The sequence below is a fragment of the Indicator indicator genome, chromosome 36 (assembly GCF_027791375.1).
Source record: "Indicator indicator isolate 239-I01 chromosome 36, UM_Iind_1.1, whole genome shotgun sequence".
In the NCBI taxonomy this organism is placed as follows: Eukaryota; Metazoa; Chordata; class Aves; order Piciformes; family Indicatoridae; genus Indicator; species Indicator indicator.
This window is the reverse complement of record NC_072045.1, coordinates 1,815,915-1,841,630: the sequence shown is the minus strand read 5'-3', so window position 1 is coordinate 1,841,630 and position 25,716 is coordinate 1,815,915. Positions and strand designations below refer to the sequence as shown.

Sequence of the window (25,716 nt, the reverse complement as noted above, 5' to 3'; positions counted from 1 at the left end):
TGATTTATTTATTTTTTTCATTTGTTATTTGGATATATGGAAACCTCCATCTTTCTCAGTTTTCTTTCTGTAGATATACAGAGGCTCTTCATGGTATGACTTGTTAAGAATAAAAAGTTCTGCCTTTTTGTGAGGATGTCTTTGAGTGTTATCTGTGGGTCAGGAAATCTTGTAAAGTGTAATTTAAGGCCTGAATCTTCAGATAGTGATTACAGATTATTCCAGTGAGCACTGGGATACTCAAGTTTGCTTTTGGCTTTATAATTCACAGGCAATCACTTGCCCTTGTAGTTTGTTTTCCTGGAATATTCAAGGACAGCAAAATAATTCAGGACCCCACTTTGAATCTTGATGTTAAGCTCTTACGTAAGTGGTGATGAGGCTTTATGGGGTTTATTGAATTGCTTAAGTAGAGGGAGATGAGCAATTTCTGCCATGCCTTGTACGCCTTGACTTGGGTGTGAAACTGCTCAGATCAGTACCTGCTTTTGAAGGAATGTTTTCCTGAATCCAGCAGGTATGTAAATGTGGTGTCATTGGAATCCCATTTTGAAAAATAACGGAATTTCAGTTGCAAAAGGAGAGTTAAGAAACAGAAGTTACTTTAATATTTTCATTTTAATTTTATAATTATCTTTAACCAATTATCTTAAACTAATTCACTTAAAGGAAGCAACACTGCTTCAGCAATGTCCCTGCATAGCATCTGCACTTTCTTCCATTAACAGTTGAAATTCCGTTGACTGTCTACTGAGCTTCCTACACATCCGTGTTCTTTTTTTACACCATGCCAAGGGCCTGCATACGTTAAGTGCCATCGCAATGGATTGTACCTCAGCATAAAACAGATATTAAATGCCATGCTTTCTTTTAATGCTGTTAGAATTGCAGTTTCGAGGTGGTGTTTTAAACGTAAAAGAACCACATGCTTCTCGAATGGGAGTGCTCCGGCGGGGCGGCTCAGCGCGTACCGGGTAGCTGAGCTTAGGGAGGATGAGGTCAGGATGAGAAGCGGCTGCTGAAAGCCTCAGCTACCCCAGCGGCGCTGGGGAAGGACACCTTATGAACCGAGATGGCTCCTGCCGCACTGCCAGAGCGGCCTGAGGTCTTTTTACATGGCCTGGCCAGGGCCTGTGTCTGGGCCTGCCACCGGTTCCAGGTCTGCCTTCAGGGCGCCTCGTCCCGACCGCCGTGTGCTAGAGGGTAAGGGTGAAGGATGGGGGTGGAGCGGAGGGGGGGGGGCGGGAGGAAGGGTGGGAGACCGGCCGCACGTGCCCTGTGCCGCGCGCCGTCTCCATAGTGACGGGGCCGTAAAGCGCAGCCGCGCGTGCCGCCTGGCGTCTCACGGTGCTTCCGGCCGGTGGGGCCTAGCGGCGGCGCCCCGTTGTCCCCGCAGCCATGGAGATGCCGCTGCCGCCCGACGGTGAGAGCAACCCCGGTTGGGCTGGGGAGAGAGAGGAGGATGGGGGGGAGAAAGGGGAGGCGGCGGTGGGACTGGCGGGGAGCTCACGGCGCTGCCTCTCCATAGACCAGGAGCTGCGGAATGTCATCGACAAGCTGGCGCAGTTCGTGGCGCGGAACGGGCCCGAGTTCGAGAAGATGACGATGGAGAAGCAGAAGGAGAACCCCAAATTCTCCTTCCTCTTCGGTGGCGACTTCTATGGCTACTACAAGTACAAGCTGGCCTTGGAGCAGCAGCAGCGTGAGTGGGGCCCGCGCCTTGTGCAGGGCCGGCGGCACGGGGCCAGCACAGGGCCGCGACGGGCTCTCTTCCCCTCCCCCGCGACCACTGTTTTCCAGCCCCGCTTAGCCCCGGCTGGCAGAGCCGCTTTTCTCTCTCCTGGCGTCGTTCTGACCCGCCAGCCCTGATTTGCAGCCTCTTCCTGTCCTAAGTTTAATGTAGTTAGCCGAGCGCAGCCTACGGCTCTAAATGCTTCCCCGGTTGCGAGTCTGGAGGTAGGCAGGGCTGCACCACAGGTGATAGGTTCACGACAAAGCCCAGCACCTGGAGGGCCCTCAAGAATAGGGTGGTCCAGCACAGGAGCTCTGGGGCTCAGCTTGTGTTGGAGTCACTACTTTCAAAGTGTGTGAAGAGTCACTGATGCTCCTCTTCTGCACTATCCCCCCTTTGCTGCACAATTTTAATTTTGCTTTAAGCAGTTACACCAGGAATGAGGGTCTGCTTTGTAATCATCACTGTTTTCATGTGCGTGGTGGTGGTAGATTTCTCTGTGCGGCTTACTTTGAAAGTTTACTTTGTCTGATAGTGTTGTGCAAGCAAAGTCAAGATATCGAGGCTACTGCACAGATCCAGCCACTGCCACAACCATCTCTCCCACCAGCTGCACCTATCCCAGCTCCTCAGGGCACTCCTTCCGTGGAGGAACTTATCCAGCAGAGTCAGTGGAACCTGCAGCAGCAGGAGCAGCATCTCCTTGCAATGAGACAGGTTGGTTTAAGATAAGCAGTCCCTGTCCAGTTTGAAACCATGACATCTCCTCCTGTCCCTCTAGGCCTTTGTAACAAGTCCCTCTATAGCTCTCCTGTAGCCCCCTTCAAATACTGGAAGGCTGCTATATGTGGTCATGTTGCTTGTTAAAAGGTCTTTGAGATAGCTACTGATGGCTAAGAGAACAGGGATAGAACAGCTTAATTCTTCAAAGGAATGTTGGATGAAATGTAATCTTTTCTTTTTTATTCATCTGTTACTCAGGAACAAGTCACATCAGCAGTAGCCCTTGCCATTGAGCAACAAATGCAAAAAGTTTTGGAGGAAACCCAGTTAGATATGAATGAATTTGACAACTTGTTGCAGCCAATAATTGACACTTGCACGAAAGATGCAATTTCAGTAAGTGATGAATCTGAGCAGTTCTTTTGTGGTGTTGTGGATTAAGGATAATTTGAATGCTGAGCTTCTCTGTGGAATAAACAGCAGCTTGTTGTTGTGTCATGCAGTAGGTGAGACAGTAGCTGTGTCTTCAAAGCTTTCCTCCCTGACATTATTTCAGAGTTCTAGGAAGTCCGTGTGATATGAACATGTTAGACTAACTTAAAATGTGTTAAATTTGCTTTTCTGAGGCTGGCAAGAACTGGATGTTTAGTAATGCCAAATCTCCTGCACACTGTGAGCTGATGGCTGGGCACCTGCGAAATCGCATAACAGCAGAAGGAGCCCACTTTGAGCTTCGCTTACATCTCATCTACCTAATCAATGATGTATTGCATCACTGGTATGAACTAAATTATGGATTTCAGGTTTTTTTGATGAATTTGGTAAAGTTTCTCTCTGCTGGATACATTGTTAGTTTGACTAGTCACTTTTTAATGTATTAGTTTTTTAGCAGTTGTCTTAAAATGTCCATAACTGGTAGAAGGAGCAAGTGCATTAATAATCAAATTCAGCTATTTCCTACTTTGTGTTTTTTTTCCTCCAGACGAGGCTTTACAGTAAAAATGTAAAGAGGGGGAACTCTCCATTTTCTGAATCTCTGCTACTTTTAGTATAGTGGAAATTGGAATGAACTGACTATTAGGACACCCTTAGTGAAAGGCAGTAACTATTCTCTTCCTGTTCCTTTTCCGAAGCCAGCGGAAGCAAGCACGAGATCTTCTGGCTGCTTTGCAGAAGGTGGTTGTGCCTATTTATTGTACCAGTTTTCTAGCAGTGGAGGAGGATAAGCAACAAAAAATTGCCAGAGTGAGTATCTTGGTTTGGTTTAACAATGTACTTTGCTTTGTTAGGTTAGCGCTAGGCAAATTAACAAATAGGAGGATGGAAGAGGAGTGCTGAGAATTTTCTAGTGTGATTGTCTTCATGAAATCTCTTATAGTGTGTGTTTTAATTCATGCTTACACTAGAACTTAAAATCATTTAGACTTTATTTAAAAGTTGGGATGGATGCATTTGAATTTTCAGTGGTTGAAAGACAAGGAATGAAATCCTGGATCTTTTGACAAAGCTAGAGGTATCAAAATGGTATGCCTCAGTTTCTCGTTATTCATAATTTCTAAAAGACTTTCATTCTTGAATTTATGCAGCTTCTTCAACTATGGGAGAAAAATGGGTACTTTGATGAGTCAATTATTCAGCAGTTACAGAGCCCGGCTCTTGGACTTGGCCAGTATCAGGTTAGCCACAAAAGAACTCTTATTTATGTAAATACTTTGAAAACAAATTTAGGAAATGTTTTCCTTTTTTGAAAGGTAAATACTAACAAAAATAACGTGAAACAGTCTTGTGGTTTCAAACATTCAACAATCCCGCTGCTGGATTCCATCTGGAAAGTCTGTTTGGGTTTGTAATTGCTACAATGAGAAGGATCGTGTGATGAAAAGGAAACCGAAGAAATTATTGCTTTAAATTGGATACACTGAGCATAAAAATTGTGGCAGCAGGAACTCTTTGTTTTCACATTAGTAACAAATGCTGTTCGTCTTCAGCTGTACTTGAAAGCTGGCAGTAATGCAGGCAGTGGATTCCAGCCTTCAGATAATAATTTAGAAGTCTTCACGGAGCTCCATATCTCATGGCTGGGTTCTGCCTGCAGGTCATCCTGCATTCTCAGGCATTTCTTGGGAGGGAGCTTCTGAGTGAGCAGGGAGGATAATGGTGTTAGGTACAGTGTTAAGTTGTTCTTCATTTATCTCCTTTTCTCAGGCAAATTTGATCAATGAGTATGCAACGGTAGTACAGCCTGTACAAGTAGCCTTCCAACAGCAGATCCAGAACCTGAAAACTCAACACGAAGAGTTTGTAAACAGTTTAACGCAGCAGCAACAGCAGCAAATACAAATTCCATCTTTAGAGAACGAAGTGAAATCAACACCGCCACCTCAAGCCCCCACAGCAGCACCAGCCTCTGCTCCACCATCTGCTCCGGTTACACAAGCAGGTACTCACGTGTTCAGGGGACCTGTGCAGAAACCAGTGGGTGCCAGCACTGAGGGACTTTTGCTCCTTTTTCAGTAGTGAGGTGCCAGGTTTTGCAGGCTTGGTTTAGGTGAAAGCCTGAAACTGTCTGGAGTCTTGAAGCTGGTGCAGTCTGATGCTCAAATGTAAAAATAACCAATGCTAAACAGATCAGAAACCCTTTCTCCCAGCAATAGATAGCAGAATGTTTACACACCGAACAGAATTCAGATGGAGCCTGTTGTAGGTGTGCTGGTGTTTTATTAACCATATGTGAGCTGGATGCTTACAATGATCTCCAATTTGTTCCAGATGATGGTAAATCCCAGCTGCCTCTAGCTGGTTCTACAGACTATGATACAACAGGGTCTGGAGTGCCGGATTCTGCCTCTGGATCACGTGGTCCTGGATCTCATGATCAGATTCCTCCAAATAAACCACCCTGGTTTGACCAGCCTCACCCTGTTGCACCGTGGGGTCAACAACAGGTAAGAAAACCTGTTCTGAAGCAAAATGTAGAGGGAGGTGGAGGCTCAGAACGACTGTCTGGGTTGCGGCAGTGTGGTGATAAAGTGTCGGAGTTACACATCCAGATTCAAATGCCAGGCTTTCTCATTCTGAGGCAATTTAAAGACAGAGTATAAATTGTATTTCACTTTGTCAGTTATCAGACTTTCCCTGTGAATAGGGAGAACAAGAAGTGCTGGTTTCAATATAGAGCTGCTTGGTTCAGTAACAGTTTGGCCTTTCCTGTTTTTGAAGCTACAGCTGTTCAGACCTTGTGTTTGGAAAGTACTTTCCACTTGAGCATGCTGCTGACAAGCTAGATTTACTTTAAAATGTAGCTTCTTTGGTTTTGTACCAATGACCAAGCTTCTCGTCACTGCTAGGGACCACCTCACTGTCCTCCATGGAATAACAACCATGAAGGAATGTGGAATGAACAGAGAGATCAAGGCTGGAACAATCAGCGAGAGACACCTTGGAACAGCCAGCCCGATCCTTCATGGAACAACCAGTTTGAAGCACCGTGGAACAACCAGCATGAGCAGCCTCCATGGGGTGGGGGTCAAAGGGAACCTCCATTTCGAATGCAGCGGCCACCTCACTTCAGAGGCCCATTTCCTCCACATCAGCAACATCCCCAATTCAACCAGCCCCCGCATCCGCATAATTTCAACCGCTTTCCACCTCGCTTCATGCAGGATGATTTTCCACCTCGCCATCCCTTTGAAAGGCCTCCTTATCCTCATCGTTTTGATTACCCCCAGGGGGATTTTCCTCAAGGTAAAGTGTGTACCAGGCCAGGTTTTCTTACCTTGCCATGCTGGTTGCCATTACAAAAATTCTTCAGTGCTTTGGGGTGACAGCTGGTTTTTGGTGGACTTTGTAGTTCTCCCAAGAAATGTTGAGTTTGGGAATTTGGGCAGCGCTGCTAACAACACAGGATGAAGTGTGCGCAGAGTCAGATGCTTGCTTGCTTTCCGTAACGGACGCAGGTAACAAAAAATTCTAATCCCAACTCCAGTCGGCAACTCTACAGACACCCCTCTTGTGACTATTTCACTATAAAATAATAAGCTCAAAGGTGAGAAGTGGTGTTTGCTTATGAATTCCATCTCCTGCACACCAGACCAGGGATATTCAGCTGTGCCCTCCACAAATGGAAGAAGTTAAAGGAAGGCAGGCTGGAAATATCTGTTGCGTATATACTCATCTGGGCCTTTCTTTTATTTTGACTGAAAAGCTCTCTAAGTATCTGCCTTAATGTCGTGTGGCTTGATGGTATCTGTTGAAATGATCCTTACCCCCTGTTCTCCTTCCCATTTGATTTGCTCTCTTGCTGGAACACAGGAATGTCTGAGTGCAGCCAGAGTATCGCCTGCCTGGCCTTTGTGGCTCAGGTTCAGGTGTGAGCTCCCTGGTGCAGTCTGGTGTAGTTCTGCCCTGATACAGTTTTGTGTTTCACATGCAGAAGTTTTGACTATTCTGGAATGATCCTTATCAGTGCAAAGTCCACTGTGATTCTGTAGCATAAGCCACTTAAAAAAGCAACTGCGTTGTTTTGTAAGACTTGCTACTTTAAGCTTAAACAATTCTTTGCCATGAATCCAACAGACATTGAAAACTAATTAGTTACAGCCTAGATATTTAGGATTGAGATTAATTTCTCCAGCAGAGATTGTTCTTTTTTTTGCTCCCTTTGGATTTATTGTTCATTTAGGGTTTTTTTAAGACTTGTGGTAGGGAGTAGCGAGAACAACTTCTTTCTTGGGGGAAATGAGGGTTTAAGCTCAGAAAAAAAGATGTTCCATTTTGGATTGTAGTGGTGATCTCAAACATCTGTTGTTCCATGGAAAGTGTTGGAGGAGAGGATCTATTAAAAGAGACGGCTAAAATTAGGAAGTGCTGAAGCCATGATAACACACTGTGGTCAAATTCTGATGAAGATAACTCAGGTAGATTGGGCAGTGGCTATAATGGCTTTGCCCGGAAAAACTGTTGGTCCTGCTGCAGATGAGTAGTGCACTGAGTTCAGCAGGGCGTCTTGGCATAGATGGCAGATGGCTCATCCATCAGTGATGAGGTGGATGTCATTCTCTTCTGTGTTTTAACAGGGTATTATCTCTACCTCTTCTAAAAACACTTCTTTAAACAAAGTATTTTCTTGTCACCTACTCATGTGAGTTAATTCCTGCCATATTTATTTCTTCACATATGGTGATTTGGCATGGAGACAGAACTACTTACAGGTCCCTGCTGAGATGTGATTGTGTATTTAGGCTTCAGAAGCAGATCCTATCAGTAGCTGCCCTGCTGCATCTGAAGCTTTTATTCGTGAGCATATCTCTCTTGTGGTACCCTGTGACCGCAGTATGTCACAAAGTAAGCAGTGCATTAGGGTTAAAGTATCCTGATGTCTTCAAAGCAGTTGTTCTGGCCAAGGAGGGAGACGCACTACAAGATACTTGTGACTGTGGACTTGTAGTAGCTAGCCTCTAGTTCTCCAGTTATATTGCTTTTCTGTATCTGCAAGGCTCTGGGTGCCAGAATTTGGTTTTTAGGATGAATGCAATAATTGAAGTACATCTCTGATTTGCTGTCCTTTCTCTGTAGCTAAGTAAAATGTTTTAACCCTCCCACTCTGCAGAAATTGGACCTCCTCATCATCACCCTGGTCACAGATTGCCTCATCCTGGAATCAGTGAGCACCCTCCCTGGGGAGGGCCACAGCACCCCGATTTCGGGCCTCCCCCACACGGGTTTAACGGGCAGCCTCCGCACATGCGGCGACAGGGCCCCCCTCACATGAACCACGATGATCCCAGCCTGGTGCCAAACGTTCCCTATTTTGACCTTCCTGCTGGACTGATGGCTCCACTTGTGAAAGTAAGTGATTGCAATGGGCCCTGACTAGTAGGATTCAAAGATCAAAATAAAATATGAGTAACAGGGATGGTTTTAACATGGACATTTATAATTTCAAATCTTCCATTCAACAACCCTCAGCAGAGGTTGTCACAGGGCATACAGGGACAGGAGGAGGAGGAGGAGAAGGTAGTGGAAATGTTAACGTTTTCAAGGGTTTTGTCCTCATGAAAGCTGTTTGACCTCACATATGTGAAAGACTAATCTACTCTTGAAAATCTTACCCTGTGTTTAAAAAACTGGAAATCACCATGATTTTTGGATGACCAGAGGGACCTTGCAGCTTTGATGTGGCCACTGTGTACTAGGTTTTGGTATTCAGAGATCTTACAGAGATGTTTTGCAACGTTAGTGTTGTATATACAAGCAGAGAATGATAGAGAACAGGAACTGTCTCTGTACCAGCATCTTTGGGGATATACATTTACACATTCTGTTTGAGGTGAATCTCCCATGTCTAACTTCTTGTTACTCTCAGCATGCACCAACTTTTCCCAGGCTTCCATCCAGCAAATTAGCACAAAGGTGGGTAGATGAGATCTGCATTTTATCTGCCTGGGAACCAGTTAATGCTGTAACTTGTGCAGTGCTGGCTTTTCTCAGAGAACTGATAATGGTTGTGCCAGCATGAAAAGGCATCGGGTCAGCTGCAGAATCCTTATTTCTGGATGATTTTTCTTTTCCCAGTAGTGAAATGTGAGGTCCCTATGGAGTTAAATGTGTGTTTTTTCTCTTCAGGTAGCCCCCCTATGACACATGACACTGATGTATTTTTTTTTGTTTCTGGCAGCTTGAAGATCATGAGTATAAACCTTTAGACCCTAAAGATATTCGTCTTCCACCTCCAATGCCCCCCAGTGAGAGACTACTGGCTGCAGTTGAGGCATTTTATAGTCCACCATCTCATGATAGGCCTAGAAACAGGTAAGAGTTTGTAGAGCTGACAATATATGGTACGGAAAATCCCCTGAGAATCTCTCTGAAACCATAAAGTGCCTTTCTCTTCTTTCACCTATGTCTTAATTCTCTTAATGCTGAATTGAATTCTCTTGTATTTTAAACTGCCCTGCTGTTTGATGTTAATGTGGATACTTGCAAGACTTTTTTGCCTGGGCCCTTTGTTCCCTACAAAATCTAGTGGAAATCCTGAATGTCTCTGTTGATCCAAGTTTTACAGATGTGGGCTCTATGTGTGGTTGATTTGTTGCAGTGAAGGCTGGGAGCAGAATGGACTGTATGAGTTCTTCAGAGCTAAAATGAGAGCAAGGCGGAGGAAAGGTCAGGAGAAGAGAAATAGGTAAGAGGTCCTGTCTGCTGCTGGTTGTTTGGAAAGTGATAGGATTATCTTGGACTAAATGCAGAGGAAAAGTCTGGTCAGCAACATGCTGATGGAATAAGTGAGCTGGAATTTTTGTTACCCTCCAAGAAATAGTTTTTGCTACACTCAGGTTTTCGCTGGATTGCTGCAGAAATACAGTGCTTGTGTGTGATGTTAAGCTGATGAGAAATGCGTTTGTGTTTGCCACGCTTCTCCCAGGAGTTTCAGGGGGGTGTCTCTGTTTTTTCTGTGCAGTGGGCCTTCTCGGTCTCGCAGCCGGTCCAAAAGCCGAGGGCGCTCGTCCTCCCGCTCCAACTCACGGTCTTCAAAGTCATCTGGCTCCTATTCAAGGTCACGCTCTCGCTCTTGCTCTCGGTCGCGATCCTATTCACGCTCTCAGTCCAGGTACGAGTGCACTGGGCCGACTTCAGGGAACTGTGGCCAGCTAAGGAGCCCTGGGTGCTGCTCTGGTAGCTTGTCCGTCTGATCTCACGTGCTTTCCCTCTGCAGAAGCCGGAGCAGGTCCCGCTCTTCTCACAGCCGCTCCCGATCACGATCGCGATCAAGGTCGAAATCGTACTCGCCAGGAAGGCGGCGCCGATCCCGGTCTCGCAGCCCCACTCCTCCGTAAGCTTCTGTGTGGTTATTTCTCTTTTCACCTGGGTTGTTTGGAGAAGTCCCAACAAGGGACTTTCTTATCAGCTGGGTGAAAAAATATTTCAACAAACACAAGAAAAGCAGATGCAGAAATTATTGATATGCTCAGTGTGCTTAGAGCAACAATATTGCTCTGCTGTGGTGGCTTTTTGTTGTGACAAAACACTGCAGCTCTGAAGGCTTTGTACACCTTTGAAGGAAGCAGCAGGAGTCCTCTGGGTGCTGTGTAAAGAAACTGTAGTGTTTGATTTCCCTTGCAGTGAGAATCAGGTAGAGGACATTTCTGGCACCTTTCTAACTCATCTAATAGCTTTACAAAATATTATTTTAGTGGAGTGGATGGGATTGCATTGGATGTTAATGTTGAACAGACTAGAAACAGCCTTGCTTTGTCAGAACATAATCACTTGTTCTTTAATTTGTTCTTTTTATTTCCTTAGTTCTTCTGCTGGCTTGGGCTCCAGTTCTGGGCCTCCTATCCCTGAATCAAGGCTGGGAGAAGAAAATAAAGGCCATCAAATGCTAGTGAAAATGGGTAAGATGCTGTTGTAGAATCTTACTCAGGCCAGGAAACAAAATCAGGCAGCACATTCATGGAGACGTTTAATTAATGCATATACATAAGCAATTATCCCCTGGTATTTTAAGGTCAGTGTAAAGTTACTCAAGAGTATGTAGAACATGAAGCAATGTTGGTATTTGCCTTTATGGGAAGGAAACAGAAGACAGGGTTGTGAGTTTGGCATTGAACAGAATTTCCCTACCCAAGACGTTTCATCTCCCTAGTGTAGATCAGCAGGGTTGGCTGAACAGGTTGGATTTGTGCTGTCTTTCCTCTTGCCTTCCTAGAAGTTTTTAGGGGTGATACCAATGCAATAGTTACAGAACTGCAATGTCTTGCCCTTTCTGCAGGGTGGAGTGGATCTGGTGGATTGGGAGCCAAGGAACAAGGAATTCAGGATCCGATTAAAGGAGGGGATATCCGAGACAAATGGGATCAGTATAAAGGAGTGGGAGTTGCATTAGATGACCCCTACGAAAACTACCGAAGAAATAAAAGTTACTCATTTATCGCACGCATGAAGGCCAGGGATGAATGTAAGTGAATGTTTCTGAGCAATTTAAAACGTGCAGCTTGGTAGTGATTTGTTCTCTATGTACTTGTAGAGTGAAAACCAAATCAAAAGACTGGTAACTCTTAGTTCTTTCTAATGTAATGGATAGAATGAAAAATCAGTATGTGGACATGCTGTAATGAACAGGGCATCTTTTGAGTTGTGTTGTATTCTCATTTCTGAAACAGTATTTAAATAGCCTGTGTTGTGTCAGCCACTTCCTGGCTGCAATACCTGGAGCCTACATCTTTGAGTGTTACCCTCCAAAAACTAGGAGCAATCCCAGAGGTAGCAGAGGGAGCCACAACACAAGAGCACTGGTGGAATGAAGTTAGACTGTGCTATTTGGCCCCGCCCAACTCTGAGTTCTGTAAACTAGCTGTGTTGTGCCAGAGCCAGAACTGGCATTAAACGCACTGCAGTGCAAGAAAGGGTTCAGAGAGAGTGGAGGTGCTGCTTCAGAGATGAAGACGATGACCCAAAAGAGGGATTTTTTGCAGCGTTTGTGTTACGTAGAACAACTACGCCTGCCAATGACTAAGGAAAAAAAAAAATTGGCATGCTGAATGAAAAGTCACTTCTGCCTGTGGCTGAAGTAGCTCTGTGCAATGAAATGTGTTCAAATAAAACCCAAAAGGAAAAGGTCCTTATTAGAAGAGCTCACTCCGTGAAACATCTCAGACAGCATAGGTCACTGCAGGATGTGTAAGAACTCTTTTCCCTATTGTTTCAGTGAAGCGTGAAACACAAGACCCTCCACCACCTGAATAACTCTCTGAAGAAAGATGTCTTGCATCTTCTACAAAACATTAAACTTGTATAAATCCGGATTAAAGTCTGGAGGAAGTGACAAATGAATCACATTTAGAACTGTGATGGAAAAAACGGAAGGCTAGGACATGTACTTCAACAGTTGGGGTTTAGTGTTTAAAAAAGGGCAGTCGTTCCTCTGACATGTCTAGTGAGTTTAAGAACTTATATTTATTTTACAACATTTTTTAATTAGTTACCAGTTTTCTATTAGAATTAAAGCCCAGCCAACCTGTCCCTGGTGCAAGATTGTGATTTTGTGATCATTCATTCCTGTGGTATACAGACGTTATCTGATATGGTTGTGTATTCTCTAGTTCCGTAATGTATGTTTATTTCTCTCAAAAGGTTAATTCTATTTGAAGTGGAGGGGTGCTGCCTTGAGATCAAGTCAGACTGATGCTGAGCAGTGTATCCTAATGTCTAAAAGGGGAATGAAGCATCTAGTTCCAGTACAGGTGACCTATGAGCACTGTGCGAGCTTGTTAGAACCTACCATACAACTTACACCCCTACACACCAGCTGCTGCAGTCCCACCTCTGATCAGAACACAAGGGTTCACTGCTCTAGCTTTTCACGCGCTCTGAGGGATGTTCAACGCTTTGTAATGGAAGACATTCTTGAAGCTTTTTATATTTTTGTATATACCCTTTAATAAAAGCTAATTAGAGTTCAGTAGAAGAGAGAATCATTTTCTCTGCTCTGCAGGTTTCTAACAATGAAACATTCTTGGAAACTTCCTTTACTCTAAATGAGAAACAAAACCCTTTTGTAACTCTTTCCAGAGACCACCAGCTAAAGATATTAGACCCTGACACTGCATTCCACTTGAGGTCTGTGTGGTGGTAACTTCTTCCAGAATCGTTTGTTTGTATAGCAGAAGCCCTCTTAAACCCATTCATTTACTATGGTGAATACCCGTTTGTTCTAGATCTACTGTAGCTGTGGAACTGTAACTGTCTGTGAATCAGCATACAACATCTGTATGTTACCAACTTCTGAATTTTATTGTTTTGCCTTCCAATAAACACTTTTCTAGAAATAAATTGTTGGTTCATACTTGGAAGCAAATGGATTCCCAGATGGTGTTTATGTGCCTTCCTTGCAGCAAATTCATCTTAACTTTCCTGTGCTTGGTTTTCTAGTAAACTAACAAGGCTTGTTATACACAAAACTGTTTAAATACAGCCTGCCCTGGTCTTTATTTTACTGTGATCACATTCCTTGGCTGCTGTAGTATAGAGACTTTCACTTCTACCACGATCACAGATCACATGATCTATGTGATAAACATGCACACACCATACTCCCTTCTAGAAGGACGTGGTTTCTTGGTTTCTGTATTGTTGAACACTAGCATAGTCTGGCTGCATGTTCCTGCCTGGCCCTGTATCACACATGTTTGTTAAATTCAGAAACAGAAAATAAATTATGTATATTAAGACACATAGCACTTAAACTGTGTACTGGAAAGATCTGTAGTAACTACCTGTGCAGTTTGGATGGGTTTCTTCTTCTAGCTTGAGATCTGTAAATGGAAATTCAATTTAAAATCCAGAGTCAAGGCAGCTTTTCCTCCTGTGCTCTCCCAATTTCTTCATGCACTTGGTTGATTGTTAGACGTGCAGATCTGTGAGCACTGATGTACTGCAAAAAGTGTTAATACACAAATTTCTTTATGTAGATAAATACTTTCAGGCATTCAATAATCTTCATGTCAGGACAGCTGCATTTTTCTATACTAGCCACAGAAACTAATACTCTGTCACTGGTTTGAGTACAACAGAATGTTCCAGCAAGTCTCAAAACTGTGGCTTTCAGGAGGACTTTACTCCTTTCCTTACTGCATAAACTCCTGACTTGTTACTAGTAGGGCCACAAACATCACACTATTCTTCTATGAAGTAATTTATTCAGTGATAACACAAACTTTAATTAATGAATAACATGCCAAAAAAAATCTGTTTGCTGCAACTACTGGAAGCGTTTGGAAAGGAACATGCCCTTAGTCTATTTAGGCTGCTGCCTGGTCCATGCTAAATACCTCTTTAGCCTCTTCCAGGGTATGGTAGTGGAACTTCTCATTCTCCAGTGACTCCACAATGGATAAATGAAGGTGCCGAATGTTCTCTACAAACTGCTGAGTCAACATCAAGTGCTGTTTCAACATGGCATTTAAAACAAGAACTGATGGGATATATGCTGTCAGGGCTGCAAGAAATGTAGAGTTAATTCATGAAATAGAGAGTATATCTCTCTGACATGTCATAGGCTGAGAATAAGTACTGAACAATCCAAGTGGGGGGTTAGATGCATAAAATCCAGTAAAATAGTAAGAAAAATGTTTTCTCAGTACCTTCTACTGCATCCATGCTGATGACGTGACTGGCAATAGGTACTGGATCAACATAACTGTTTCCTACAGGTGGGTCAAGTACTGCAGAGGTGTTTGCTGTGAATAGGATAAAGAGGGAGTTACTGGGTTTGGAGGGTGGAAAGGTTGAATACTAGAACTTAGTTCAGCTTCAGCAGTGGCCACAGAACCACTGTAGAGCTTAACAGGGAATTCAGTCATTAAAAAAAATGCTCCAGTACTTCTATGACCTCCACAGTTTCTTTACTCTTAGGTTTATGCTACGTGCCACTGCAGGAGGCATCTTTTCTAACCCTGAACAGTAAAAATAAAGGTTTTTCTACTTGAAAAAGCTACTGTTTTCAAATACATCTGAAGTGCTATTTTCTCCTCCTTGAGTGTGGGAAGAAGCAGCTCTTACCACTTGTTCCTTTTAAGTGAAGAGAGGGAGGAAAAAGAAAGGCCTTTTGTAAATGGAGCCTTAGTGCTTACCCAAGAAATACACACAAAGCAAGGAAGAACTCTACCACAGGTGATCACTTCAGGAACAACACAATAGGATTGTTTATAACAGGAAAGATACAATTAAAATGTCAATTCCTTTTGAGAACATCACTCGGGCTACCACAGGCTGTCACTAACACCCATTAGTGTTAGTGGCTAACTAACACTAGGCTCAGCCAGACAGAGCTCCTGTTAGGATTTTTTAGCTAAAACAAGTTCTTGCACTGTTGTCCCATCCTAATGTTCTCTACAGAGAGCCAAATTGAGTGTTGGGCTTTAGAAAACTTTTAATTTGTCTGCCAGAGGAAGCCAGTATTGAAACTAAGAACTCCATAAAGGATGACTAGGCTACCACAAAAATATAAATGTGACAGTTCTCCAAGTAGGGCAACATCTCATGAACTTACCCTTTGGCCAGCAGTAGGTAAATGAGGGGTCTACTGTTTGAACCCCAGTTTCTTTGACAGTGACTCTGCATGCTTGGCCACACAGCTTTCTGGTAGATGAAGGTGATGATGCTGAAGATGGGTGTTTTCCAGAATAGGTGCAGCTCTCAGAATATTCTGACTCTTTCAATACAGATCCTCTGTCTGTTGCCACTAGAGACCTTTCAAAGTCTTCAGAATATGCTGAGTTAAAAATTGTCTCATCATGATAGAGATAATCCTGTTTGTGTCTAGGGGAATCTGCAGAAACTCCACTTAAATGCTCAGAGATTTCAGCTTCAGTCACATTGTTTTCATCATCCCCTTCAGAAGCATCATTCATGCCAGTTATTGCACAGGCCATTTTAAGGGAAGCCTGGTCTTTTTCCACTAGGGATGTATCTTTCTTTGGATTTCTGTTTGATCCTTGAGTAATTTGAATGTCTGTCTCCTATAAAACAAAACAGCTGTATGTTAGGAGAACCAACAAAATCTAATCTAGAATGTGCCTCCATTCTTCATCTGGTCTGCTGCATAGCACTGAGAGTCAGCTGCTGTTCTATGAAATGAAAACACTGCCCTTCTGTGCCACCTTGCAAACACTATGGCAATGCACACACTAAAAAAACGTGGTCAGGTTTCAGCAGACTGCAAAATTCTGATCTTCCAGCTAGTGAGATATGCCCACTGCAGAGAGCCCATGAGTAGAACATAAATATTTACTTTAGAATATCCACCCTCCACCAAAGACAGAACAGAAATAGGTGCTAGTAGGGAATTTCCACTTACTTTCTGCTTTAATTCTACTGCCTCACTGGTGGTATTTGGTGTCAAATCATCAAGGCTTAGAATATTCAGTCTGAAGCCTGCAATGAAATGCCATATTGCCATGGGAATTTGCATATAACTTACAATACACTTTCTCTTAAACAAGAAAAAGGAACAAAGTAAACCAGGGCTGCATTTCTTAAAGTATAATACTATAAAGTGACAGCAGTCAGTCACTCTGAACATTTAACTTAGCAGCAGCTCTTTTAAAGTTTCCTTTTCTGGCTGTCGGTGGATCTGCTAAACCCAAGCCCATCAGGCTCTTGCTGCCCGTCGTTTACCCTTGTTCTTACTCAGACCCATTAGAACATTGTCCCGTTTATACTTGAAAACTATTCTAAATGTTGCAATTGTTTTAACGTGATAGTTAAGCATACCCACAGAAGCATCATTAAACTGAACCCATTAAATCAAAAGGCAAGAAAAATACAACTACACCAGAAAAAAAGAAACAGATCCACATAATTCCTTGATTTCTGTAAAATTACACCAGTGAATCCTTTCCAAGCGATGTTTTTGAAACCTCCCTATCCGTGGGGGTGGAGGGGTTGGAACTAGACAGTCTTTACAGTCCCTTCCATTCTGCCATTCCCAACCCATCCCATTCCACCATTTTTATCAACCAATTCATAAGCAGATTATTAGTACAGTTCTTGCCAAGTCTACCCAGACAATGTTTTAGAACTAACTTACCATCTGAGCTCCTGCTAATGAAATCTTCTGAATCAGCTGCTTTGGAAAACATGTCATCCAATGATTTTATTTCACTTCTGTCACTTTCAAGTGATATTTGGAGTTGCTTGGTGTTGTCTGTTCCAAGCAGAGTAATCTTTACAGTACTGTCTTTCACAGAGGACAGGGCCTGAGATCTCATGTTATGGTGTACTGACAGGTTTCTGCTGGCCAGTGGTGTTGGTGAATTAACTCCACCAAAACCATTTTTCATCAAGTCTTTGCTATAATAAGATGCTTTAGATACCTCTGCTGGTGAAGCTGCCTTTTGAGATGGAGGAGGCATTTCTGATGAAATAGGAATCTTACCCTTTTGCAGAACACAAAAAAGAAATTGATGTCTTTCTTCATTTGTTATGTGTAAATCACTAAAAACAAACCAAATTATAATGGGCAAACCCCAGTAATTTTAAACTGTGAAGTCAAATTATACCACGAACAAGCCACAGATCTAAAATTTCCTGTTTCTAGTGTTATCTAAATAAAAAGTGACCTACAAATTGAACACAATTTTCTGAAAGTGTAAATAAAAATACATAATCCAGAAAAGTCTGCATTTACCTTTACACCCCATTTGGAACCACTCACAACACTCCTCCAATTCTCATTTCCACAAGAAAAATCCAAAGAATTGTCCATCACTTCTCTCATTTCCTCCTCACCACCATCCAAACCAAGCTGCGGTTTAACCACAATATTCTTTTTAAGGCTTTTGATGTTTTCCTCTTCTTTAGAACAGGCATTACTGTGTGTCATGTTTCCACTGGCAGTAGCATAACTCTTCGGGTATTTCTTGCCCCTTGCACTGTGTTCATGACTGGAAGCAGATGAGGAGGACTCTTCACCCAAAGACTTCAGGCCCAAATCAGTGTTTTGCGATTCCATCTGCTTCCTTCGATTCATGATTTTACTTTCTAGTTGTGCCACCTTCCTCAGAGTTGAGCTTGACCGTGTGTGAAAAGCGCTACCCGGAGGGCTCCTCGCTACGTGTCCGGTAACGGTCTGTGCTGCATTTCCCTTTATCTGGCACCACTGGCTTCCACACACATTTTCGTTGCGCACCTCTAGGAATCTGCTGCGGCTGGACGGAGCTCTTCCAGTTTTCTCCAACTCTGCCCCAGCCACGGAGACGTCACCACAGGAGCGAGGAAGGACGATAAGCCCGGATGTGGAGGTTCTGCGAGGAGTATCGCTGTGCCCCTGCCGAGAAGAGGATGTCAAGAGCCCTCAGAAGCGGAGACAGGTGCCCCGCTTCAGCGCCTAGCTCCCCGGACTGAGCAGACATTGACGCTTCCCACGGCCCTGCCCTCCTCCCAGCCTGTACCGGGCCACTTCTTCCCACTCTCCAGTGTGGGGCCTCCCCACGCACGGCTCAAAAACTGTCCCGGGGCCAGCGGCTGCTCAGGCACTGACCGAGAACGGCTAGCGCTGAGGCAGCGCGGAGGCCGGGACGAGCGCTGGCTCCTTACCTGCACTTCACCCGCAGAGGCCCTCCGCGCCCGAGCGATCGGAGTCATGCGGGACAAAGATCCCTGAGAAAACAGCAGCTTCCCCAGGCCGAGGCGAGAACAGTCAGCGCCGGGCTGTATCCCGGAGACACTGACTCCCCAAAATCCCACTCCTTCATTGGCTTGTCGCACAGCCTTCCTACCTATGCATACCAGCCAATCCCGAGAAGGCATACTAACAGCAGTGCGCCGACTACAATTTCGCCGCGTGGGCACGTGGCGGCCCGCTCCTCCCCTCGGGGTACTGAACCAATCCGATCCCGCTTCACAAACAGTTAGGGAAGCGCAGCCAATCAGATCCTGCCATAGGATGGAAGAGGCCCTGAAGGCGCGAAGCTGCGGGTAGGTGTGGGTTGGCGGGGTAAGACTTGTGGCAGTCCCGTCCCGTCCCGTCCCGTCCCGTCCCGTCCCGTCCCGTCCCGTCCCGTCCCGTCCCTCGGGGTCGCACTGGACTCTTTTCCGGGTCACGGTGCGCTTCCAGGACGGAGGTTGGGTGAGGGAGGGCAGGGAGGTGGAGAAAGCAGTGGGGCAGCTGCCGGTATGGGCTGTGAGTGTGGGAGCTGATGGGGAGGGAGCTCCCGTCACTTGATTGTTGAAAACAGTTGTCCAAAACGGGAGAATCCTTCAGGAAAATCCGCAAAAATCTGCGGGTTCTTGACACAATTGCTCTACACTGAGTATATAAGCATATTGTTAAAGGAAAAATGAAAAAAAAAAACAACAAAGAGGCATCCTAGGATGGTTTTTTACCCTGTTCCTTCAAAGGTGCGAGCTGGCAGTTTTTGACAACTTCCTGACAATAGGTGATGTGATCTATGCAGACAACTTTGGAGATGAAACAAAGGTAACATTAAATTTTTGTGTCTGTTTTGATTCTTTATTGCTAGACTAAAAAAATAAAATCTGCCTAATCTGATCAAGGACTGAAGTTTTGCTGTAAGAACAGTCACACGTTACCTTTTTTCCCCTCAACAAATTTCTGTTCATCTGTTTTTTTTGTGGCCACAATGATCTAGCCTCATTCAGGCTGCTGTTCAATATTTAAATTGTTAACTTTGTTGTTTGTGATCGTAGAGGAATCATAGCAAGATCAGTTTTGACAAGATTTAGTGTAATTAAGTAAAATAGATTTGTCCAGGAGAAAGTTGGACGCAGATCATGCTGTTAAAAGGTCGATCAGTGCTTTGAATCAGTCCCCTGGAAGACAGAGCAGCTGCGGTCTTCCCTACACCTACTTTGTCCACAGCGTAGGTAGGTCACCGCCAGCTTCGCTGGAGGAGAGCCGGGGATGGCAGCAGAGGCTGCGGAAAGCAGGGGCTGAGCTGCGGCAGGACGGGGCAGCGAGAGCAGAGCTAGCTTCTCGGCGTGAAGAACGGCTGCCGGGGACAGATAAACCGCATCCGTTTTGTTTCCGTTTTGTTCCCGCGTCTCCTGAGCTGCCCAACAAGCTACCAGGCAGCAGCAACCCAGCAAGCCCCGGCTGCCGCCCGTCGAGGCCCGGCCCAGCGGGGCCACACGGTGCCAGGCGCAGCCGGTCTGCCGCTTGCCCCGCCTTCCCTCCGCCCCGGCCGTTGCTCGAATCAGTGGGAGGAAGATGGCGGCGCTCATCCCTCTCAGCCAGCAGGTAACTAGCCCGGCCCGCCGACGGCCGGACGCTGCTGAGGGGAAACGCGACTGAGGAGAGGATGTGGCCCGCTGGTCCCGACGGTCGAGCACCGATCTGGGATAGGGCGTGGGCCCTCCCCGGTGCTGCTCCCGCTTCCATCGGCGGGTGCATCCGGGGCCGGGTCGGCGCTGGGGCATAGGCCCTGCCTCTCCCCGCGGCCAGGGGAGGGCTCGGCCCGCGGTGCTCGGTGGGGAGCAGGCCGGAGCGGGGCGAGTGGGCCCCGGCTATACTCTGTAATCGGGCCGGAGCTGAGCCTCTCGGGGCAGAGCCTGCCGGCGCCGTCCGGTTCAATGGGGGCACAAAAGGCGCTGGCGCTCTCCATAGAGGCCCCCGAAGCTGTGCCCTGGGGAAGGGGTACGGCAGCACCGAGGCTTTCTGAGAGCTTTCCCTCGCCGGGCTTCAGGCTCTGGATTTGAGGTGCGGGCATTAACCACAGACGGTGGTCTGAAGTCCACGTTTGGGCTGCGGGAGGAACAGGGCTTACTTGGGACTCTGGCTTTGGTCATATCTCCCCGTTTTCCTCTTTGTAACACGGTGTTAATGCTACTTTTATCTGTTGGGTTGTCATGACTGCTTAATGTTTGGAAGGTGCATGAGTAATGTAGCCATAGGTGTAGGTACACCAGTAAAATACTCAAGAGGGAGAAGTAGAAAGGACGTTTTTACCCATCAGCAGGAGAATGAGTCTTCTGCAGGAGGGTGGAAGACACTTGGAGCCTGGCTCATGCAAGGAGGGTGACATGCCTCTGGGAGATCTGCTTTAATGTTTGGGATCCTTGCATAGATTATGGTGGTTGTTGTTGTTGTTACAAGTTTTTAAATTACTTTCTCACTTAAATAATTTAAACCTAAACAGTGTTTATTCTTTAAACTGATGATCGTCATAGAGTATGGAACTTTTTTGCTTTAAAACAAAAGCAAAGCAACTCCCCACCACCCCTAATGCCTTGGAATTAAAACTATTTTCTACTCCGTGGCCAGGCCAATCAGATACTTGGAACAACTGCTATTGGTAGTTCAGATTTTTTAAATACAATGATTTTCTTTTAGTAATGGGCCTTTCAATGGAGTTATATGGTGCTTGGGTAATATGTCATTTGCTGTGTGCTTTATTAAGAGAGTGCACAGCTTTTTAGCTTTGTAATAGCAGTGGGAGTCCTGATGAACATCTGTTTAAATAAATGAATATGTTCAGAAGCAGCCAAAACTTTCCATGCACATGCAAACTATTGTCAAAAATTTCAAATTATGTGAAATGCAGAATACTTATGTAAAATAAACTCTGGAGTTGAAAGAGTTTGTTGTTGTGGAAGTTCTGAAATACATCAGGAAGAATGGTTTCTAATATTAATTTTACGAGAAATCCTGCTTCTGTGTCGTTAAAATTCTAATTGGTATTTGAGAGACTGGCATGAATGGTATTACTTAGAATTTTATGTTGAGGGGAAAAGGGCCATGTTCTGTGAACATATCAGTTATTTTGACATATTTTCCCACTAATTCAATAGAAGCATTCTAGATTCAAAACTTCGTTTTCTATACTGAACTGTCAAGAGTAATCTAGCGATAATCAAGGCAGTAGACAGAATGTCCCTGGAAATTGTTAGACTTCATCTTTTAATAACCTCAGCTTCGTGATCACTACAGGCATATGGACTGGTTCAAATAAATGCTAGAAATGGTATTGAAAGGAACAGGAGAGGTTACGTGTGCTGTTATGCTGGAGTCCCTTCACTCAGAAAGTTCTAAGAGTATTGACATGTTAGGAGCAGTGAACCATATGGGTAATTCAGACATGTGAAAGTGTTTACTCATACTCGTTCTCATAGATAACTCCAGAGAAGAGAACCATAATAAAATTTAAGCTTTTATCAAAGAACATTTGGATGTCTAGCAGTGTTCAAACTAGTATTTCACTTCCTGTGTTTCAACTGGCAATGCATAAAAACAACTAAGGAAGAAGCCTGGAAATTAATTTCTTCTAGTTAAATGAAGTCCAATTTCAGTTGTTATTTGTCTTTGATAACTTAGGCTTTTTGAATATTTGTTTGCCTTATAAGTGGTCTTTCCACTGGGCCAGGCATGTTCATCCAGTTTCTGGACATTATGGAGAGTTAGATAATGGCTGGTCTTAATGGTCTTAAAGGTCTTTTCCAACTGAAACAATTCTATGATTCTGTTCTATGTTAAAGATACTGGGACAGCACAGATCATTGTGTAAATCAGTCATCTGAGAGAACTGGGGATACTTGGCAAGTAGATTAAGGGCCATGGTAAATATTCTGGGGCAGCAGCAGGCACCTTTTGGTTCTCATATTTGTGGGCACCTTGATTTTGCCCCCCTATTTTCATGCATCATAGGATGTGACAAGAGTGGCTGAAAGAAAGTTGTGAGCCAGGAGGATACCAAGGAAAGTACTTAATCTAATCATAACTTCAGGAGAGAGGGCTGCTCTGAGCTGGATTTATTAATTGTTCTGGTGGCAGCATCTTACTCCTGCCTTGTTCCCAGAGCTCTGTTAAGGGACATGGAGATGGATCTATGTGTGTACTGCATCCCACAAATGCAGTGTGCGAGTTTGAGACATGAACTTTGAATTTGTACAGCAAATCAACTTAAAGGTCAACCAGCAAGACACTAGGGTACTGAAGTGTCTGAGAGACTGTGTAAAGTCGTGGTCATAACTGATGTTTTGGGGAATGGGGAGTAGGCATAGAAACTGGAGGGTCATTAAACTGTAAACTCAGGCTGACTCACTCTATAGCAGGTTCTATCCTTTGACCACTCATCAACTGCAAACTCTTCAAAACGTTTTTCTCTGATTGCCAGAGAACCTACATTGTCTTGTGTAGGTTCTTCATCAGCAGATGTCCTCAAATTACAGAATCCTGAACAATAGTGATATAGTCACAAGTGGTGATGGGTAGATAGGCAGCTGTGCTATTTTTGTTACTTGAGCCCATTTTGTTTGGTTGGCTTCATCATAGAGGTACAGTCATTGAGGTAAATCAGTCAGAGAGGTTTTGTCTTTGTAATGTTCTGCAAGTAGAGCAGAGTGATGAAGTGCTTTCCAGCAGCATATATTGCTGTGGAAGAAACTTCACAGTATTTAAGCATGTTACACTGGATTCCTGCCACCTCTTGTCAGGTAAGTCAACTGTATGTCATGGCTTACAATATCAAATAAAGATGACAAGAATGGTGATGGGGTGAGATCATTCAGTGGTGCTGCTGGAGTGGTTTGCTCTGTATCTTGGCATGGATCCAGTTTCTACATGCTCTAGGATACTCACCAAATTACTTAGAGAAGTTTGTAGCTGTTTTTTGGCCAGTTTCTCTGATAACTGAGAATTTGGTGATAGCTGGTTCAAACATACTAGATCTCATTCCGAGTTGGACAGACTATTTCCTACCTCCACCTTTCCTTTGTGTTCCTGTCTAAAGTAGGAAACACACTCAATGCTGATTGTTTACAAGTGGGTAAAAGTAAGAGTGGGTAAAAGTATGAGTCAGATTATGAGTTATGATTGCAGCTTTCTTTTGAACTCCTATCCAGCTTCTGGAAGACTGAGATCTTCTGGAGCGTACTGGTGGAGAACGCAGTGGTGTGTTTTGTTGATGGATATGTGAAGTATGTTGAAGATGTTTAGGAAGCTCTTCTGAAAACGCATGTAATCTTTCTAGCTAAGGTGAAATATTGATCTTGAAAGAGCTCGGTGTTCTTTTGCTTTAGATGAATAGGTTTGGATTATTTTGGATGTCTCCTTAGGTAAAGCTTTGGTGTGTTTATTATAAACTCAGAGGAAGATTCTCTTTGCACAGAAAAGAAATTCATGCTCTTCACTGGTCTTTCATCATGTTTAGATTTCCCTTTTCCTCAGTGCAGGCAGAACATCTGGAAAACCATGTGGATGGCAAGGAAGAAGGTAGCATTTGGGAGTTGACATTCCAGTAATTAAAATTACTGCAAAATAATGATTTGTTAGACGTCTGACTGGTGCCCTGTAGGTGGAGAGAAGTTGTGCGGTTTGTTTTGTTGCTTGCTTTTTAAGGCCTCTGACTGTTCTAAGGGGATTGTAATGTTTTTGCTCTTGGCCTATAATCTGCACTTGGCTAGGTTATAGACCAAGTCTGTGTTCCAGATGTAGGGGGCCATTGAGAAGATGGGTGTTGGCGCTTCTGCCCTCTGTTGGCATTTCAGTTCCCATTTGCTTGGAGCACCAGCAACAGGGAAGAGGAATCTGTTTGTTCAGTTTCTTGAGAAGGCAGGGCCCTCCTTTGTGTCTGCTGCTTTTGTGTAGTGCAGTGGTAACACGAAGCTGAAATCCTCAAACATATCAGAGAATTGTGGCATTTGTTTATTAACCATTCATTCTATTGTTATTCTTTTTTTATTGTGTTTCAGTGTAAGATCTGAGTCCTGAAAATGCATTAAACACAGGCTTATTTTGACACCAGGGCTCTGTCTCTGTGTGTAATTGTCTGGTGAAAATACTCCATGGGTATATTTACAGTGCAGGAGGTAGGTCAGCCTTATTTTGAGAACTCTGCCTTTGATATCAGTGATAATCAAACTGATGTGAAGCACCTTGGCAAATACTTCAAAGCTGTTCTAAAAGCCTTATTACCATATAGTGTTGTTAATTAAAAGTGCAAGTATGAATACTGGTGAATAAGAAGTGTTAAGAGGTGACAGTAGTCTGTTGCTGCAGGTTCAGGAGAAGATCTCTGTTATCTAAACCTAGACTTGAAGCATCCAGTTAGGAGCACAGCAAACTAGCATACTACTTTAACAGAAGTGATGTAGAAAGTACTGTCCACTCCTTTTCTGTTGGTCCATAAAGGTGGGCTGTCTGGTTGCAGTTTGTTGCTTTCTTAACATCTCTCTTCTTTTTCAGTTTTGTACTGGGAATCCACTATATGAAACTTACTACAAACAGGTAGGTCTTCAAAAAAAGAATTTAAAATTTAAGTGCAATTTCCTCCTCCCCAAAATTTCCCTCTTTTTCATTTCCCCATTGCAGTGCTAAACCTCTGTAAATTTTCTCTGCTGGGTGGTAATGCATGCTTGTCTAGCTCCTTTCTACCTAGAGATGAGGTGTTTTATTTCTTATATCTGCTTTCATGACAGACATGCTGGAGTAAACTCTGAATTTTTATCTTTCAGGTAGATCCAACATACACAGGGAGAGTTGGGGCAAGTGAAGCTGCACTGTTTCTTAAAAAATCTGGTCTATCTGATATCATCCTTGGAAAAGTAAGTTGGAGGAATTAGGTAATGCAGTAATTTGTACACTTGATTACTTGCAGTTAACATTGGGAAGGGCTTTGCAAAACGGAGTTGAGTGGAATGCAAAGCAGATCTGTGGAACGTTAGGTTAACCACAGGTTGGTGATAGCTCCAAGGCATTGTTCTGAGATTCATAGGGGGCTAAAAGGAAAAGCTTTTGAGTGACA

General features: G+C 44.1%; 3 protein-coding genes across 5 annotated transcripts in view; 2 read left to right on the top strand and 1 right to left on the bottom strand.

Annotated features, from left to right (window-relative positions):
• Positions 1-1,398: 1,398 nt before the first annotated feature.
• On the top strand, positions 1,399-11,464 carry CHERP (calcium homeostasis endoplasmic reticulum protein). The gene is made up of 17 exons (XM_054396019.1): positions 1,399-1,423; positions 1,529-1,702; positions 2,268-2,449; positions 2,714-2,851; positions 3,082-3,233; positions 3,589-3,700; positions 4,042-4,131; positions 4,661-4,895; positions 5,225-5,427; positions 5,803-6,199; positions 8,064-8,302; positions 9,132-9,265; positions 9,552-9,638; positions 9,915-10,064; positions 10,170-10,286; positions 10,757-10,851; positions 11,229-11,464. Exons 1-17 carry the CDS (start codon positions 1,399-1,401, stop codon positions 11,420-11,422), a joined length of 2,724 nt encoding a protein of 907 aa, XP_054251994.1. The 3' UTR covers positions 11,423-11,464.
• Positions 11,465-13,802: 2,338 nt separating this feature from the next.
• On the bottom strand, positions 13,803-18,766 carry C36H19orf44 (chromosome 36 C19orf44 homolog). The gene is made up of 8 exons (XM_054396048.1): positions 18,554-18,766; positions 17,673-18,284; positions 17,046-17,394; positions 16,314-16,390; positions 15,507-15,975; positions 14,599-14,694; positions 14,287-14,453; positions 13,803-13,889 (listed from the first exon to the last, which is right to left on the bottom strand). Exons 1-8 carry the CDS (start codon positions 18,764-18,766, stop codon positions 13,803-13,805), a joined length of 2,070 nt encoding a protein of 689 aa, XP_054252023.1.
• A 1,420-nt stretch (positions 18,767-20,186) lies between these two features.
• EPS15L1 (epidermal growth factor receptor pathway substrate 15 like 1) overlaps positions 20,187-25,716 on the top strand; it is a 37,558-nt gene continuing 32,028 nt past the window's right edge. For all 3 annotated transcript variants that reach the window (XM_054396119.1, XM_054396121.1, XM_054396120.1), the window contains exons 1-3: positions 20,187-20,216; positions 25,158-25,199; positions 25,427-25,516. In XM_054396119.1, the coding sequence (XP_054252094.1) occupies positions 20,187-20,216; positions 25,158-25,199; positions 25,427-25,516 (162 nt within the window). The remainder of the gene's footprint in view (positions 20,217-25,157; positions 25,200-25,426; positions 25,517-25,716) is intronic.

Excerpts from the sequence above, each read along its gene's own strand:
- CHERP (XM_054396019.1), top strand. The coding sequence starts at position 1,399 with ATGGAGATGCCGCTGCCGCCCGACG. Across the intron at positions 3,701-4,041 it reads AGCAACAAAAAATTGCCAGA|CTTCTTCAACTATGGGAGAA; the intron begins GTGAGTATCTTG and ends GAATTTATGCAG. Across the intron at positions 8,303-9,131 it reads TGATGGCTCCACTTGTGAAA|CTTGAAGATCATGAGTATAA; the intron begins GTAAGTGATTGC and ends TGTTTCTGGCAG.
- C36H19orf44 (XM_054396048.1), bottom strand. The coding sequence starts at position 18,766 with ATGCCTTCTCGGGATTGGCTGGTATGCATAGGTAGGAAGGCTGTGCGA. Across the intron at positions 18,285-18,553 it reads CCTCTGCGGGTGAAGTGCAG|GGGCACAGCGATACTCCTCG; the intron begins GTAAGGAGCCAG and ends TCTTCTCGGCAG. Across the intron at positions 14,695-15,506 it reads TACCTACTGCTGGCCAAAGG|CAAACACCTCTGCAGTACTT; the intron begins GTAAGTTCATGA and ends TCCTATTCACAG.